Genomic DNA, 19,462 nt, shown 5'->3' with positions numbered 1-19,462 from the left:
AAATTCTGCCTTTTTCTTTTCTACTAGCCTCTAATATTTAAAATATCTTTATTCAAGATATAATTAGAAACCTACCTGTGGATCAAGTCCAAGCCCAGCTTGTATTAGGATAACGGTAAGGGCAGTGTTTCTTAAAATTGAAGACCATGTACTATTAATTTGGATGTAATCACTGAGGTATGGAACATTCCTTATGGCAAAACCAGCCAGTAACATCCCTTAAAAGAAAGAAAATAAGGCATGTCTGATTCAGTTCATTTTTCTAAGTTAGAAAATAGAAATATTTAATTTCCCTTCCTCAAACACACTATGTCTCATTACTTCGGTGAAGGGCAGCTTACATACAAATAGAGAAGGCAGTATAGGTTAAGGAATGAAGATAAGAAATGACATATCTCAAATGGCTACAATAAGTAATTGAGTGTTGTTGGAACATAAAAAACAACGATGGGAGTGGGAGATGGGTAGGAGGGGCCAAATAATATAAAGCTAATCCTCCTGAAGCCTCCATTCTCACTGGTTTTGGTAATGCCTTTATGCTTTTGCACCATAGGAAAGTTTTAGAAGGAAGTGACATAATGAATCTTGTATTTTCTATGTGATGGTCTTGATGAATTAGATAGACATAAAACTGGAGGAGAGAACAATTAGAAGGCTCTTTCATAGTCCATGGAAGAGATGGAAAACGAATAGCCTAAGTTAGGGCAGGAGTGGAAGTTTTGGAGAAAAAAAAAAGATTCAGTGAATACTTAGCAGGTGCTGAAAGAATGTTGTGGACATAGAAAGGGTGTTTAGCAATAGAATGGAGTGATTATCTCTACTTACAGAGTACTGAATATTTGGGTGTATTTAATACTTAGAAGATATGAGACACCACTAATAGAAGTTCTTCCACTAATTTTCCTCTGTCCAGATGGAGAGTTATATAATAATGTTAATGAAGACATAGGATATAATATTGGTTAGGCAGATGATGCATCCATGAATGTACATAGTGGAGATAACCAAATAGCTTACTCTAAAACCTTAAAGCCTTCTGATGCCCTAGTCACTATAGTATTTGAATCTTACAATTAATATTCGAATTAGATTATCTACAGAAAAATTCAGTCTTTTCCAAATGTTTCCTTTTTAGAATATATTTAAAACTAACTTAAAAAGTCCTACTAAACAATAAAGCAAGAGGAATCATACATTGAACATATTTAAATTATTTGCAAATGTATTTCAGAAAAAAAAATCTGTGTGCTTATGTGTAAAAAGAATAAATATTTCTATAAGTAAGCTACAGGCATACATATATAGTAAATACATACATAAAGATCATGTTACATTGAAATATTTCTAAATTATATCTATTCTGACTGGAGTATGTTCATAATTTACATATAGTTAATAACAAAGAAATAAAAACTAACTGTACACTTACCAAGAAGAGGTGGAAGTGGAGGCACTGAAGGTATTCTAATGAGTTCCAAAAGTTTCCCCCCAATAATGGCACTATGAAAGATAATTAATAGTCCAAATAAATTTCCACCAGGGAGAACTTCAGGGCCTGAGAATGACCAGGCTACACACCATATCATAAAAAATGCAACTCCTGAAATATAAAAAAGGCATATATCTATATATCTACATAGACATATATATATATATATATATATATACACAAAAGATGAATTCTATTAAATGTCTTATTAGTAGTCCCATATAATGAATGATACATAGCATAGACTAGTGTTGCTTGCTAGTATGGTTGAAGAAATATCTGTTTAACATATATTCCAAACAAGGCAAGAAACAACAAATGTTGGAGAGGATGCAGAGAAAAGGGAACCCTCTTACACTGTTGGTGGGAATGTGAACTGGTGCAGCCACTCTGGAAAACTGTGTGGAGGTTCCTCAAAGAGTTCAAAATAGACCTGCCCTATGACCCAGCAATTGCACTGTTGGGGATTTACCCCAAAGATACAGATGCAATGAAACGCCAGGACACCTGCACCCCGATGTTTCTACCAGCAATGTCCACAATAGCCAAACTGTGGAAGGAGCCTCAGTGTCCATCGAAAGATGAATGGATAAAGAAGATGTGGTTTATGTATACAATGGAATATTACTCAGCCGTTAGAAACGACAAATACCCACCATTTGCTTCAAGGTGGATGGAACTGGAGAGTATTATGCTGAGTGAAGTAAGTCAATAGGAGAAGGGCAAACAGTGTATGTTCTCCTTCATTTGGGGAATATAAATAATAGTGAAAGGGAATATAAGGGAAGGGAGAAGAAATGTGTGGGAAATATCAGAAAGGGAGATAGAACATAAAGACTCCTAACTCTGGGAAACGAACTAAGGGTGGTGGAAGGGGAGGAGGGTGGAGGGTGGGGATTAATGGGTGATGGGCACTGAGGGGGGCACTTGACGGGATGAGCACTGGGTGTTATTCTGTATGTTGGTAAATTGAACACCAATAAAAAATTAATTTATTATAAAAAACATATATTCCAAAGTCCCTATCAATTTATGGACAAGTTTTAACAAAGTATTATTAATTTAAAAAACTATTTAAAAAGTATATGTGAGTCCTTTAAAGTGCTTAACAGTTGTCATATGACATTTTAAAAATATCATGCAGGGCAGTCCAAGTGGCTCAGTGGTTTAGCGCTGCTTTCAGTCAGGGGCCTGATCCTAGAGACGCGGGATTGAGTTTCATGTCGGACTCCCTGCATGGAGCCTGCTTCTCCCTCTGTCTGTGTGTCTGCATCTTTCTCTGTGTCTGTCATGAATAAATAAAATCTTAAAAAAAAGTCATGGCAATATGATGAGCTTTACTTCATTTTGTATCAGAGTAGCTTTTGTTTCTTTAATTCCACATATGAGTGAAATTATATGGTATTTATGTTTCTCTGATTGACTTATTTGCTTAGCATAATATGCTCTAGCTTCATCCATATCATTGTAAATGGAAATATTTTATTCTTTTTGATGGCTGAGTAATATTCCACTGTACACATACATCTTCTTTATTCATTCATCAGTTGATGAACACCTGGGTTCCCTCCGTAGTTTGGTTATTGTTGATAATGCTGCTTCATCAGGGTGCATGTATCCCTTTGAATCTGTGTTTTTGTATTCTTTGGGTAAATATCCAGGAGTGTAATTGCTGGGTCACAGGGTAACTCTATCTTTAACTTTTTGAGGGACCTCCATAATGTTTTCCAGAGTGGCTATACCAGTTGGCATTCCCACCAACAGTGTAAGAAGGTTCCCTTTTTTCTGCATCCTTGTCAACATTTGTTGTTTCTGGATTGTTAATTTTAGCCATTCTGACAGGTGTGAGGTAGTATCTCATCATGGTTTTGATTTGTATTTCCTTGAAAGAAGCATTTATTCTTTAAAAAAAGCCAGGATTTTGGGTAGGACTAGTCAAAGTCTGAGGCCTTCTTGCCTGAGATTGCTACCACTCCTTCCCTCATTTCTCCCCACTTACTTCATTTGGGAAAAACTGTAGTTTCATCAGAATGGAGCTTGATTAAAAACCAGCTCCTTTGTTGCCAGAAGAGGTAGGGCAGATCTGATATGGAATGGAAGGAGAAAACCCATGACTTTGCTGGCTAAAAATGGTAGATTGGTTTCAGAACAGGCAGAAAAAACATGCAGTGGTGCTAGTTTGATGCTGTAGTTCAGGTTGAGATGAGAAGCAGACAAGGTAAAAATTTAACTGGGAGATCTCAGATATGACACAGTCAGAAAGACTGAGTTCCCCACATATCCATGGCTGATTGGGAAAGTATGCAAGTGCAGAGAAGACTCCAGAGAGTATGGCAAAAAGTTAAAAAAATGATGTGAGACTGACTACCAGCAGCAATTTTGGATGCCTCCAGAAAACCCACCTACAGATCACTTGGCAGAAGGTGGAAGCCTTATTGGCTTGAACACAATGTCTCTCCCAAATCATTAGGTGACTATTAAGCTATTCAGACAAAAGAGAAACCCTGAGGAAATCAGGCTAAAAACAAATAAACAAACAAAAACTAAGAGACATCAGCTGCTGCAAATCAAATCATGGGGCAGAATGATTCCACAGTTTAAGTACATGCAAATTACTCAAACAACAATAAAAACCTTAAAAAAATAAAACTGAATTTGAAGTTGCCATAATGTATAATTAAAATGTTTAATTTTCAACCCAAACTTACTAGACACTCAGAAATATGAGAATATACAACCCATTCAGAAAAAAAAAGAGCAGTCAATAGACAATGAGTATATGAGTCCAGATGTTGGATTTACAAAGTTTTCATAACAGTCATTATAAATAATGTTTGAATAGTGAAAATGCAACAATGTGTCATTTAATAGAGAATATCAATAAAGTGATAACATTTATTTAAAAATGGAAATCTGGAATTGAAATGTACAATTGAAATGAAAAGCTGACTAGAAAGGCTCAATAACATTTTTGAGCTTCTGAAAGAAAGTATCAGTGAACTTGAATATAGATCAATAGAGATTAATTAACCAATCTGAAAAAAGGAAGAAAGGAATAAAGAGAAATGGACAGAGCCTCAGACACCTATAGGACACCATCAAGAGTAATAACATATGCATAAAGGAAGTCCCAGGAGGAAAAGAGAAATAAAGGATCAGAAACATATTTGAAAATATAATGTCTGAAAACCTCTCAAAGTTAATAAAAACATCAATTTATAGATACAAAGAGCTCAACAAAACCCAAGTAAAATAAGCACAAGAGATCCATACCTAGAGACATCATCATTGTCAAATTGCTAATGACAAAAGACAAAAGGAAAATCTTGGAAGTAGTAAGAAAATGATTCATCATGTACAGGGGAATAATAATGCAATTAACAGCAGCATTTTCATCAGAAAAAATAAAGGCCAAAGGCAGAGGAGTGACATTTCAAAGGTGTAGAAAAAGGGGCACCTGGGTGGCTCACTTAGTTGAGCATCGAACTCTTGATCTCACCTCAGGTCTTGATCTCGGGGTTGTAAGTTCAATTTCTGCATTGGGTTCCACACTAGGCATGGAGCCTACTTTAAAAAAAAAAGTGCAGGGAAAAAACCCTATAAATCAAGAATTCAGTATCTAGTAAAACAATTTTTCTTTTTTTTTTAAGATTTTATTTATGTATTCATGATAGACACAGAAAGAGAGGTAGAGACAAAGGCAGAGGGAGGAGAAGCAGGCTCCATGCAAGGAGCCTGATGTGGGACTCAATCCTGGGAATCTGGGATCACACCCTGAGCCAAAGGCAGACGCTTAACCGCTGAGCTCCCCAGGGCATCCCTAGTAAAACTATTTTATTTTTAAATTTTTTTTACTTACTTTCATTTACTTAAAGGAAAAACAACTTCATGAAAAAAGTTATAAAGTTCTTCTTATTGAAAATAAAGTATCTTTATTGAAAGTACACTTAAAAGAAACAAAAAAAGGACTAATAGCCTAAAACCTAAGCCTATTTCCCCAGAATATCCATTTCTTTGGAACTAGGCAAGGTACCACCCAAATAAAAGACTTAAAGAGTGTGAATAAAAGTGATGAGACTGATTTCTGCATGTTGTTGAGAGTTTAGATTTCTTATTTAAATTAACTTATATGCACTATGGGATTGGTGAGTTAAATATGTTGAATGTTAAATATGTTAAATCACAGCTCTATCTCTATATGCTATTATCTGGAAAATACGTTTTAAGAGTTTCTTTAGTGAAAGTAGGGTGTATGGGTGTGTGTGTGAGAGAGACAGAGACAAGAACAGACGAACAAATGGAGATGGAGACCAAGAGATAGGGACAGAGACAGAAAAAAAAGGTACAAGAATATACACCCCCCAAGCTAGAAACATGAAAGATCCTTTTCCTATAAACCTCTCTAAATTTAGAAAACCAAAAATGAAAGAAAACAAAGGGGAAAACCAGTTATAGATCCAAGTATGTTTGTAGTTTCAATACTGGTGCTATAAAACTCCTAATTAATTCCTGAGCAAACTGTAGTTCTCAATCTCAACGGATAATACATTTTTCTCTCTTCACAGGTCCTAACCCTACTCCTAACAATTGCTGTATAGACAATGCCCACTATATGGAGTATAGGGTCCCGGGACTATGCATGTAAGATCGATGTACAGAAATTATATTTATAAAGGAGTCCAATCACTTTACACTGTCAGATGTTCAAATTCAGATTTAGAACCTTAAAAATACTGATAGTTTAAAAAGTAACTTTTACTAAATGAAAACATCAATTAATGGAATTTGGTTTTAAAAGTTTAAAGTTAGCAAGCAACAAATAAAATAAAATTTTAGGAGTGCCTGGAGGCCTAGCAGGTTAAGTGTCCATCTGAATCTTGGTTTCTGCTAAGGTTGTGATCTCAGGGTCATGAGATCAAACCCTACCTCAGGCTTGGTGCTCAGTACAAAGTCAACTTGAGATTCTCTTTCTCTCTTTCCCTCTGCCCCTCCCCCAGCTCATGCATGTGCACACACTCTCTCTCACCCTCTCCCTCCCAATAAATAAAATCTTTAAAAAAAGAAAAAAATTTAAAACTTCAGTTACCTATCCTTTATCAAATTTTAATCTAATTTTTGTTCTCTATAGGCTGTATACTTGTGGAAGCCAAAATCTAAGTTAAACCATATATCCAGGAAAAAAAATCAAGAAAAATTCTTGTTATTAGGTGACAACTTATAAATACATGACAATGAGATGCTTTAAAATTTTAATGGTAAAGCATATTTTATACAATTCTTTACAAGGCAGCAGCTTTTTAAAAATGTGGGTCCTGGGGAGGAGGGGCAAGATGGTGGAAGAGTAGGGTCCCCAAGTCACCTGTCCCCACCAAATTACCTAGATAACCTTCAAATCATCCTGAACATCTACGAATTTGGCCTGAGATTTAAAGAGAGACCAGCTGGAACGCTACAGTGAGAAGAGTTCGCGCTTCTATCAAGGTAGGAAGACGGGGAAAAAGAAATAAAGAAACAAAAGGCCTCCAAGGGGGAGGGGCCCCGCGAGGAGCCGGGCTGAGGCCGGGGCGAGTGTCCCCAGGACAGGAGAGCCCCGTCCCGGAGGAGCAGGAGCTGCACCGACCTTCCCGGGCGGAAAGGGGCCCGCAGGGAGTCAGAGCAGGACCCAGAGGGCGGGGATGCCCTCGGGCTCCCGGGGACACTAACAGGCACCTGCGCCCCGGGAGAGTGCGCCGAGCTCCCTAAGGGCTGCAGCGCGCACGGCGGGACCCGGAGCAGCTCGAAGGGGCTCGGGCGGTGGCTCCGCGGAGGGGGCTGCGGGGCGGGAGCGCGAATGCAACAGCGCAGGCCCCGGAGCACAGAGCGCGGGGACACAGCCCAGGATCCGGCCTTCCCAGGGACAGGCAGAGGCCGGGAGGGCCCAGGACAGCAAGGACGCTCCTGCCCCGAGCTGAGCAGATCAGCGGCCCCGCCCCGGAGCCCCCAGGCCCTGCAGACGGAGAGCTCCGGAGTTACTGCGGGGGCTGACTCCAGGGCTCCAGAGCTGGCCCCGCCACTGCAGTTGTTCCTCCAGGGGCCTCACGGGGTGAACAACCCCCACTGAGCCCTGCACCAGGCAGGGGCAGAGCAGCTCCCCCAAGTGCTAACACCTGAGAATCAGCACAGCAGGCCCCTCCCCCAGAAGACCAGCGAGACGGACCAGTTCCAGGGGAAGTCAAGGGACTTAAAGTACACAGAATCGGAAGATACTCCCCCGTGTTTTTTTTTTTCTCTTTGATTTGTTTGCTTCCCCCACCCCTTTTTTTCCTTTCTTTTTCTTTCTTTTTTTCTTCCCTTTTTTCCTTTTTTTCTTCCTTTTTTCTTTTTCTCTTTTCTTTCCTTTTTTCCTTCTCTCTTTTTCTCCTTTTCCCAATACAACTTGTTTTTGGCCACTCTGCACTGAGAAAAATGACCAGAAGGAAAACCTCACCTCAAAAGAAATAATCAGAAACAGTCTTCTCTCCCACAGAGTTACAAAATCTGGATTACAATTCAATGTCAGAAAGCCAATTCAGAAGCACTATTATACGGCTACTGGTGGCTCTAGAAAAAAGCATAAAGGACTCAAGAGACTTCATGACTGCAGAATTTAGATCCAATCAGGCAGAAATTAAAAATAAATTGAATGAGATGCAATCTAAACTAAAAGTCCTAAGGACAAGGGTTAACGAGGTGGAAGAACAAGTGAGTGACATAGTAGACGAGTTGATGTCAAAGAGGGAAACTGAGTAAAAAATAGACAAACAATTAAAAGACCATGAAGATGGATTAAGGGAAATAAACGACAGCCTGAGGAAGAAGAAACTACGTTTAATTGGGGTTCCCGAGGGCGCCAAAAGGGCCAGAGGGCCAGAATACGTATTTGAACAAATCATAGCTGAAAACTTTCCTAATCTGGGAAGGGAAACAGGCATTGAGATCCAGGAAATAGAGAGACCCCCCCCCTAAAATCAATAAAAATTGTTCAACACCTGGACATTTAATAGTTAAGCTTGCAAATTCCAAAGATAAAGAGAAGATCCTTAAAGCAGCAAGAGACAAGAAATCCCTGACTTTTATGGGGAGGAGTATTAGGGTAACAGCAGACCTCTCCACAGAGACCTGGCAGGCTAGAAAGGGCTGGCAGGATATATTCAGGGTCCTAAATGAGAAGAACATGTAACCAAGAATACTTTATCCAGCAAGGCTCTCATTCAAAATGGAAGGAGAGATAAAGAGCTTCCAAGACAGGCAGGAACTGAAAGAATATGTGACCTCCAAACCAGCTCTGCAAGAAATTTTAAGGGGGACTCTTAAAATTCCCCTTTAAGAAGAAGTTCAGTGGAACAATCCACAAAAACAAGGACTGAATAGATATCATGGTGACACTAAACTCATATCTGTCAATAGTAACTCTGAACGTGAACGGGCTTAATGACCCCATCAAAGGGCGCAGGGTTTCAGACTGGATAAAAAAGCAGGACCCATCTATTTGCTGTCTACAAGAGACTAATTTTAGATAGAAGGACACCTACAGCCTGAAAATAAAAGGTTGGAGAAACATTTACCATTCGAATGGTCCTCAAAAGAAAGCAGGGGTAGCCATCCTTATATCAGATAAACTAAAATTTACCCCGAAGACTGTAGTGAGAGATGAAGAGGGACACTATATCATACTTAAAGGATCTATCCAACAAGAGGACTTAACAATCCTCAATATATATGCCCCGAATGTGGGAGCTCCCAAATATTTAAATCAATTAATAACCAAAGTGAAGAAATACTTAGATAATAATACACTTATACTTGGTGACTTCAGTCTAGCTCTTTCTACCCTCGATAGGTCTTCTAAGCACATCTCTAAAGAAACGAGAGCTTTAAATGATACACTGGACCAGATGGATTTCACAGATATCTACAGAACTTTACATCCAAACTCAACTGAATACACATTCTTCTCAAGTGCACATGGAACTTTCTCCAGAATAGACCACATACTGGGTCACAAATCGGGTCTGAACCAATACCAAAAGATTGGGATCGTCCCCTGCATATTCTCAGACCATAATGCCTTGAAATTAGAACTAAATTACAACAAGAAGTTTAGAAGGACCTCAAACCCGTGGAGGTTAAGGACGATCCTGCTAAAAGATGAAAGGGTCAATCAGGAAATTAAGGAAGAATTAAAAAGATTCATGGAAACTAATGAGAATGAAGATACGACCGTTCAAAATCTTTGGGATGCAGCAAAAGCAGTCCTAAGGGGGAAATACATCGCAATACAAGCATCCATTCAAAAACTGGAAAGAAAGAAAAAAAAAAAAAGAAAAAAAAAACTGGAAAGAACTCAAATACAAAAGCTAACCTTACACATAAAGGAGCTAGAGAAAAAACAGCAAATAGATCCTGCACCCAGCAGAAGAAGAGAGTTAATAAAGATCGAGCAGAATTCAACGAAATCGAGACCAGAAGAACTGTGGAACAGATCAACAGAACCAGGAGTTGGTTCTTTGAAAGAATTAATAAGATAGATAAACCATTAGCCAGCCTTATTAAAAAGAAGAGAGAGAAGACTCAAATTAATAAAATCATGAATGAGAAAGGAGAGATCACTACCAACTCCAAGGAAATACAAATGATTTTAAAAACATATTATGAACAGCTATACGCCAATAAATTAGGCAATCTGGAAGAAATGGACGCATTCCTGGAAAGCCACAAACTACCAAAACTGGAACAGGAAGAAATAGAAAACCTGAACAGGCCAATAACCAGGGAGGAAATTGAAGCAGTCATCAAAAACCTCCCAAGACACAAAAGTCCAGGGCCAGATGGCTTCCCAGGGGAATTCTATCAAAGATTTAAAGAAGAAACATACCTATTCTACTAAAACTGCTTGGAAAGATAGAAAGAGATGGAGTACTTCCAAATTCGTTCTATGAGGCCAGCATCACCTTAATTCCGAAACCAGACAAAGACCCCACCAAAAAGGGGAATTACAGACCAATATCCCTGATGAACATGGATGCAAAAATTCTCAACAAGATACTAGCCAATAGGATCCAACAACACATTAAGAAAATTATTCACCATGACCAAGTAGGATTTATCCCCGGGACACAAGGCTGGTTCAACACTCGTAAAACCATCAATGTGATTTATCACATCAGCAAGAGAAAAAGCAAGAACCGTATGATCCTCTCATCTGATGCAGAGAAAGCATTTGACAAAATACAGCATCCATTCCTGATCAAAACTCTTCAGAGTGTAGGGATAGAGGGAACATTCCTCAACATCTTAAAAGCCATCTACGAAAAGCCCACAGCAAATATCATTCTCAATGGGGAAGCACTGGGAGCCTTTCCCCTAAGATCAGGAACAAGACAGGCATGTCTACTCTCACCACTACTATTCAACATAGTATTGGAAGTCCTAGCCTCAGCAATCAGACAACAAAAAGACATTAAAGGCATTCAAATTGGCAAAGAAGAAGTCAAACTCTCCCTTTTCGCCGATGACATGATACTCTACATAGAAAACCCAAAAGCCTCCACCCCAAGATTGCTAGAACTCATACAGCAATTTGGTAGCTTGGCAGAATACAAAATCAATGCCCAGAAATCAGTGGCATTTCTATTCTCTAACAATGAGACTGAAGAAAGAGAAATTAAGGAGTCAATCCCATTTACAATTGCACCCAAAAGCATAAGATACCTAGGAACAAACCTAACCAAAGAGGTAAAGGGTCTATACCTTAAAAACTATAGAACACTTCTGAAAGAAATTGAGGAAGACACAAAGTGATGGAAAGATATTCCATGCTCATGGATTGGCAGAATTAATATTGTGAAAATGTCAATGTTACCCAGGGCAATTTACACGTTTAATGCAATCCCTATCAAAATACCATGGACTTTCTTCAGAGAGTTAGAACAAATTATTTTAAAATTTGTGTGGAATCAGAAAAGACCCCGAATAGCCAGGGTATTTTAAAAAAGAAAACCAGGGATCCCTGGGTGGCGCAGTGGTTTGGCGCTTGCCTTTGGCCCAGGGCGCGATCCTGGAGACCCGGGATCGAATCCCACATCAGGCTCCCGGTGCATGGAGCCTGCTTCTCCCTCTGCCTGTGTCTCTGCCTCTCTCTCTCTCTCTGTGACTATCATAAATAAATAAAAATTAAAAAAAAAAAAAAAAGAAAACCATATCTGGGGGCATCACAATGCCAGATTTCAGGTTGTACTACAAAGCTGTGGTCATCAAGACAGTGTGGTACTGGCACAAAAACAGACACATAGATCAATGGAACAGAATAGAGAACCCAGAAGTGGACCCTGAAATGTATGGTCAACTAATATTCGATAAAGGAGGAAAGACTATCCACTGGAAGAAAGACAGTCTCTTCAATAAATGGTGCTGGGGAAATTGGACTTTCACACGCAGAAGAATGAAACTGGACCACTCTCTTTCACCATACACAAAGATAAACTCAAAATGGATGAAAGATCTAAATGTGAGACAAGATTCTATCAAAATCCTAGAGGAGAACACAGGCAACACCCCTTTTGAACTCAGCCACAGTAACTTCTTGCAAGATACATCCATGAAGGCAAAAGAAACAAAAGCAAAAATGAACTATTGGGACTTCATCAAGATAAGAAGCTTTTGCACAGCAAAGGATACAGTCAACAAAACTAAAAGACAACCTACAGAATGGGAGAAGATATTGGCAAATGACGTATCAGATAAAGGGATAGTTTCCAAGATCTATAAAGAACTTATTAAACTCAACACCAAAGAAAGAAACAATCCAATCATGAAACGGGCTAAAGACATGAACAGAAATCTCACAGAGGAAGACATGGACATGGCCAACACGCACATGAGAAAATGCTCTGCATCACTTGCCATCAGGGAAATACACATCAAAACCACAATGAGATACCACCTCACACCAGTGAGAATGGGGAAAATGAACAAGGCAGGAAACCACAAATGTTGTAGAGGATGCGGAGAAAAGGAAACCCTCTTGCACTGTGGTGGGAATGTGAACTGGTGCAGCCACTCTGGAAAACTGTGTGGAGGTTCCTCAAAGAGTTCAAAATAGACCTGCCCTATGACCCAGCAATTGCACTGTTGGGGATTTACCCCAAAGATACAGATGCAATGAAACACCAGGACACCTGCACCCCGATGTTTCTACCAGCAATGTCCACAATAGCCAAACTGTGGAAGGAGCCTCGGTGTCCATCGAAAGATGAATGGATAAAGAAGATGTGGTTTATGTATACAATGGAATATTACTCAGCAATTAGAAACGACAAATACCCACCATTTGCTTCAAGGTGGATGGAACTGGAGGGTATTATGCTGAGTGAAGTAAGTCAATCGGAGAAGGACAAACAGTGTATATTTGTTGTCTCATTCATTTGGGGAATATAAATAATAGTGAAAGGGAATATAAGGGAAGGGAGAAGAAATGTGTGGGAAATATCAGAAAGGGAGACAGAACATAAAGACTCCTAACTCTGGGAAACGAACTAGGGGTGGTGGAAGGGGAGGAGGGCGGGGGGTGGGGATGAATGGGTGATGCGACTGAGGGGGGCACTTGACGGGATGAGCCCTGGGTGTTATTTTGTATGTTGGTAAATTGATTTATTAAAAAATTAATTTATTAAAAAATAATAATAAAAAATAAAATAAATAAAAATGTGGGTCCTAATTTTATTAAGAACCTTAATATTTCCAGGAATATTCCTTCCAGCTGACTTAATACTAAATATCAGGGATGCCTGGGTGGTTCAGCTGATTAAGTGTTTGCTGATTTTGGCTCAAGTCATGATCTCATGGATTGTGAAATCAAGCCCCACACTGGGCTCTGGGCTCAGTGGGGAGTCTGCTTGATGTTCTCTCCCTCTGCCCCTCCCCTTACTGATACTCATACTCTCTCTCTCTCTCTCAAATAAATAGATCTTAAAAAAACTAAATATCAAAAGTAGGCTTTAAATAAAAATCTTTCATCAATGTTCTTTCTTTCTTTCTTTCTGACTGCACACCCAATCAATATGGGGCTTGAGATCACAACCCTGAGATCAAGAGTTGGATATTCTACCGACTGAGCCAGCCCCTTAATAAATGCTGTTTATAATCCCCAAGAATTAATATAAGAAGTCATGAAAAACATTAAAACATATATATGTTAAGCAATTATTATTCTGACAGAGTTAAGGAAATACTTCCTTTTTGTCCACTAATTGCTTGTAATAAGAGCTGAAGTATATAGCTGAGGTATGCAGCTGATTTGATCTGGTATATATAGATAAAGCAGTGGCTTTGTTGGTTTATATTTTAATATTTATCAAATATATCTCTCATTTTCTCTCCATTTACATTTCTAATTTCACATACCATTTGTAATAACTTTATTTAATATTCCTTGTGGAGGACAAGAATACTTCTTTTCCATATGTGGTTTTATTTCCTCTGTTTGTGACAAGACAGTTTCCGTAGTTTCTTCATGTTTATTATTACTGTCTTTGAGGTTCTGAAGTAAAGCAAGGAAATCTTTTAAGAAATATATTTTCCATGCAATTTTATGAATGTACAAAACCACCTAATCTCATAATTAAATTCGTATTATTATGTCACCATGAGAATTACACATATAAAAGAATATTCATGCACTATATCATTATAGTGCATGGTATAGTGCAGGTATTTGGGGATGTCCCAGGAGTGCACTTTGTAGTGCATGTTGATTTAGCTTTTATAGATTTGAATCCCTGCCATTTTCATTTGTGATTTGTGCATATTGAATAAGTGAGCCTATAGTGTAGGCAGAATAATTAAAAGTGTCCCTCTTTAGTATTACCTCCACAGATTACTCAATAAAACTTTAGTAGAATGAAAATACAACTAAGTTGGAAAGGAGGTGAAATATAATTTTACTTAGACTCATTTCATTTGAAAAATTATATAACTGGAAAAAATGAGAAAAGTAGATCAGGCTTTCAGAAATTTAAGGTTCATGCTCCCACTATTAATTATAGATAACACCCTTAGGTAGTTCATGAGTTTAGCTACATCTTCAGGCTTTTAAATGGTAGTCTAATTATGAAACTGCTGATTTAGAAAAAAAAAAAGACATCTTAGTTTGTGAGAAATTGAGAGGCTTCTTCCAAGGTAAACAAAACAAGACAAAAAAAAAAAAAACAAAAAAACAAAAAAACAAAACAGAGTTAACCTTGAAATAGAAATCTTCAAATTTGCCTTATTGTCACCATGATGTAGTATGTGTGTATTTGTGTGTATGTGTGTGCATGAATGTGCATGTATGTACCTGCACACACAGGCCAACACTTTGAGTGTATTGATAATACTTTAAGTGCAGTGGAGAGAGAATATTGCATTGTCACAAGAAATGGTAACAAAGGCTAGAGGCATGGACAGATTAAGGAAGGGAAGAGGAAACATTTAATGACTAGGGAGGCAGAGGCACCACTGCAGCTAATATAAATGAATTATGTAGCTTTATTAATAACATACTTCTCTATATCTAATCATGATTAATTTGTTGGATTTCTAGTATAGAGACATTTTGGAAAGTCTGTCACTATACAAAAGGGCAAGGTAAAGGCACAAAGGTGAATTTTGATTAGTGTGGGTAAAAGGTCATATGAGGTAAGACCATATTATTTTAAGTTTTATTATTTCAGATTTTATAAGAAACTGACATAGACTAGGATGAGGTCTTTACAGATAAATAATTAGAATCAATGGCAAATATTTTAAATATCCAAAAGAAGAACATTTGGGCCCCTAAGAACTATAGAAACCTCTTTTAAAAAGTAAACAAATTTTTAAAAAGTAAAAAATTTATCATTCTAATTATGGGCAATTATTATGCAGTAAAACCAGACCAAAAGAAGGTATATGATTTTCTCTATACAGTTGGAAAAATAAAAATTTGGTTCTCTTCAAATACACAGCACATTTAATTTGTCTTGACCTCATGTAGTCTAAGTTACTGAGTTTTTCCTAGATATGGAAGAAATAATAAGCCATATCCATTATTCCTAAAATCTGCCCTCTTTAGCTCCAAAATAATCTTTAGTCACCCCTTTCCATCTTTTTATTCCTTCTGCTAATTTATTAGGACTTATTTAGTTACTTTTAGATGACCACTTCTCGCGGTGCCTGGGTGGCTCAGTTGGTTAGGTGTCTGTCTTCAGCTCAGATCATGATCCTAGAGTCCTGAGATCGAGTCCCATATCAGGTTCCCTGCTCAGAAGGGAGCCTGCTTCCCCCTCTTCCTCTGCTGCTCCCCCTGCTTATGCTCTCATTTTCTCTTTGTTAAATAAACAAAATATTTTAAAATAATGACCACTTCTTATTTTTTAACCAGACATATAATAGAAGCCTAATAAGTAAACTTGAAAGATAAATTTTAAGATCAGATTGATTTTTATGTCATGTATTACAAAATAGTTTTAGGTTTTTACCTGAAGAGTTGTAGATGATGGGGTGTTTTTATCCTCCAAATGTTCATTTTGTGGTTCTATGGTGTACATGCTAATATTTAAAAGAAAAATAGTTTGAAAAAATAGTACTGTAAATCTATCTGAAACAAACACGGTTAAATGGGATTAATTTTTAATGATTTTTTTATCATAAAATTGTATCACAGTCAAGTCAGATATTTTTATGGTTAAGACAACTCCAAATATTCATTGTAAAGTTATGAAGCAAAATCATAAATTTTAAAAACCATTGTCACACAGAAACTTAATACTTCTCAGTAGTTCATAGTGGTGGGTCATATCTTAAAAGCATATATCAGAAAACTCAGTTCTTTATTTTATGCACTGTAATAATTTCCACAATTGCTTTACTCTATCTTTAGTCACATTCATGTCAGAAAAGAGTCCAAACTTTTTAAAAATTAAATATAATCAACAATATTAATACCTACATCTATAAGTTACTGATACATACTGTCTTTATTTGTGATCCATTTGAAAGATTTGAGGGTCAACATTTAAATAAAATAAATTTTATTTTGAATAAGAATGAACTAAAAAAAAAAGGGTATGAAATAGGACCACATTAGAAGATTTAGGTTTGGAAACTTATTTAAATCATCTGTTGTAGGTGGCTCCATGGCACAATGGATAGCGCATTGGACTTCTAAATTATCTGTTGTTTCTACCTTCTCTGTGAATTTTGATGCTTTTGAGTGTAGGAAGAGTATCTGCCATAAAAATATCTTTCAATTCCTGAGTTACTAGTGAGGACAAAATTAAAAGCTTTAAGTCTTAATTTTTAGGTACTTGATAAGACCAAACCCCACAGTATTTAAAGTATCTATATTTTTTAAAAGGCAAGCAATTTTAGTAATGAAAATTTTTAATGAAAAGGAGCATTAATATTTGAGTACCTACCACATATGCTAGGTGCTTTACATATATTGCCTCATTTTAATGGAATAAAATATTAGTGTGTAAAAATCTTATAAGGGATAACTAATTTATGACATTAAAACAGAAAATAACATTTACTTTTAAAATGTGATGAAAAAATTAGATCTCTAAGTCCCTTTAAAGTAAAATTCCATTTTAATGAAAGGGAATATAAAAACTACCTGGTCATTAGAATGACAACCTGTCATTAACTGTTAGACTAGAAGCTAAATGTGAGTAAGTTCCAAGTACAAAGAGGGTGGGTAAATCACCTAAGCTGTGTCAAGTTCTGAAAGGACAGACTGAGGGTTAGAATCATTAAAAAAATTAAGCTGGAGTGCATAAGAGTTGTGAGGACAGGTCACAAAGTCCATCCACACAGTGATTATTGAATGTCTATTCTTTTGGGCTCTGAAGATAAAGCAGCAAAACAAAATAAAACAAATGTAGGTTTCTGCTCTCATGGATCTTATATTCTTGTTGGAAGAGGAAAACAATAAACAGTATTTTCAGATTGTGATGAAGTACTGGAGAAAATAAACCCGGATGATATTACAGTGATCAAGGTGACATCTGAGCTGTGACCTAAATAAGGAGAAGCTATGAGTCATAACTAGGCAGATGGACAAGAATAGGCAAACATAATATCAAGAATCATACAAAAAGCCAGGCAGCATATTTTAAAGTCTACAGCTATGTTGGGGACACATAGGTGGCTCAGTGGGTTGAGCGTCTGTCTGACTCTCGGTTTCCACTCAGGTTGTGATCTCAGAGTTGTGAAATTGAGTCCCAAGTCTGGCTCCGGACTTAGCGCAGAGTTTGCTTAAGATGGTCTCTCCCTCCCCCTCTGCCTTTCTCCCTCCTCCTCCTTTCTCTTTCTCTAAAAAATCAATAAAGTAATCTTTTAAAAAATCTATAGCTATGTCATGGTTAGGATAAGAGGACTGAAATTCAGGCAAGCAGACCATGCAGTAGAACTTCAAATCCTAGATAAGGAGTCTGAACAACAAATGTACATGTTAGCAGCTATAAGAGAAGATTGATGCTGTGTCAAGTAATATTCATGCCTGGCAACTACTCAATATTCTCTTTACATATCTGCCAAGAGAGGAATTGGTAGGTAGTTGTAGGCTTGGTAACTAAGAGCAAGGAGTTTGGAGCTGAGATAGAAATGTGTTTCACTCTTCCCTTTATCTTTTAATAACTGTGAGAAGTGATTTATCTCCCTAGGCCTCAACTTCCTTATCTGTAATGATATAATATTGCTAAATTTATTGGTTATTGTGAGGATTAAATGATATAATAGCTTATACAAGCTGGATTATGTTAAGCACTTGACATGAATCATTACATTAGATTTCCACAACACTATGAACTATTTGTTATTCTCATTTTATAGGTGTTGACACTAAGACCCAGGAAGGTTTTCCCAAAGTCACACAGCTAGCAAGTGGCATAGTTGGAATTTGAACCAAATACTCTTTAATACTATTCAAGTCCTTATTAACCTTGGTATCTTCTTTTTCCTTTTAGTTATTCTGGTGATATTACATTGTGGATTTAAGTTGCATTTTCGTGGTGACTAACATATTTTCACACATTTATTGGCTATTTGAATATTTTCTTTAGTAAAGTGTTCAAATCTCTTGCCCATTTAAAAAATGTATTGGCTATTACTGATTTTTTTGAGTTCTTTATGTATTCCAGAAACGAATCTTTTATTAGGTATATAAATAGCTAATACTGTCTTCTACTCCGTGGCATGCCTTTTTAAAAATTAATTAATTAATTTTTAATAAATTTATTTTTTATTGGTGTTCAATTTGTCAACATATAGAATAACACCCAGTGCTCATCCCGTCAAGTGTGTGGCATGCCTTTTCACTGATGTCTTTGAATGAACAGTTTTTATTTTAATTTAGTCTAATTAATCTTTTTTCTAATTAGAGCTTTTATTGTTTTATGAGTCTTTGCCATCCTGAAATCATAAAAGTATTCTCCTATATATTCTTCTAGGAGCATTAATGTTTTGCCTTTTACATCTAGGTCTATGATCCATCTGGAATTGATTTTTATGTATGGTGTGAGAACAGATACAAATTCATTTTTTCCCATATCAATATCAAATTGACTCAGTATCATTTATTAAAAAGATCATCCTTTACCCATTGCATTCCAGCATCACCTTTGTTGTAAATCAGGTGACTACATATATGCTAATTTATTTTTGGATTTTCTTATGTTCCACTGGCCTATTTTTCTTTTTTTAAAGATTTTATTTATTTATTCATGACAGACACAGAGAGGCAGAGACACAGGCAGAGGGAGAAGCAGGCTCCATGCAGGGAGCCCAATGTGGGACTTGATCCCAGGTCTCCAGGATCATGCCCGGGGCTGCCCTTATTTTTCTATCCTTATACCAACACTACACTAGTACTTATATAATAGAAATTGTTACCTGGTGCTGTAAGTTTTCTAGTTTTGTTCTCCTTCAGAGTAGGAT

The 19,462-nt window shown here is 37.2% G+C and overlaps 1 protein-coding gene across 1 annotated transcript in view; it reads right to left on the bottom strand.

Moving 5' to 3' along the window:
- SLC9B1 (solute carrier family 9 member B1) overlaps positions 1 to 16,071 on the bottom strand; it is a 40,768-nt gene extending 24,697 nt beyond the window's left edge. Inside the window, exons 1-4 of the mRNA XM_025983809.2 lie at positions 16,003 to 16,071; positions 13,910 to 14,045; positions 1,430 to 1,600; positions 76 to 218 (exon numbers count right to left, since the gene is read on the bottom strand). Of these exons, the coding sequence (XP_025839594.1) occupies positions 76 to 218; positions 1,430 to 1,600; positions 13,910 to 14,045; positions 16,003 to 16,071 (519 nt within the window). The remainder of the gene's footprint in view (positions 1 to 75; positions 219 to 1,429; positions 1,601 to 13,909; positions 14,046 to 16,002) is intronic.
- Between the last annotated feature and the right edge of the window lie 3,391 nt (positions 16,072 to 19,462).

Source organism: Vulpes vulpes, chromosome 4 (genome assembly GCF_048418805.1).
Source record: "Vulpes vulpes isolate BD-2025 chromosome 4, VulVul3, whole genome shotgun sequence".
In the NCBI taxonomy this organism is placed as follows: domain Eukaryota; kingdom Metazoa; phylum Chordata; class Mammalia; order Carnivora; family Canidae; genus Vulpes; species Vulpes vulpes.
Note: the sequence above shows the minus strand (reverse complement) of the source record. Positions and strands in the feature narration are given on the sequence as shown.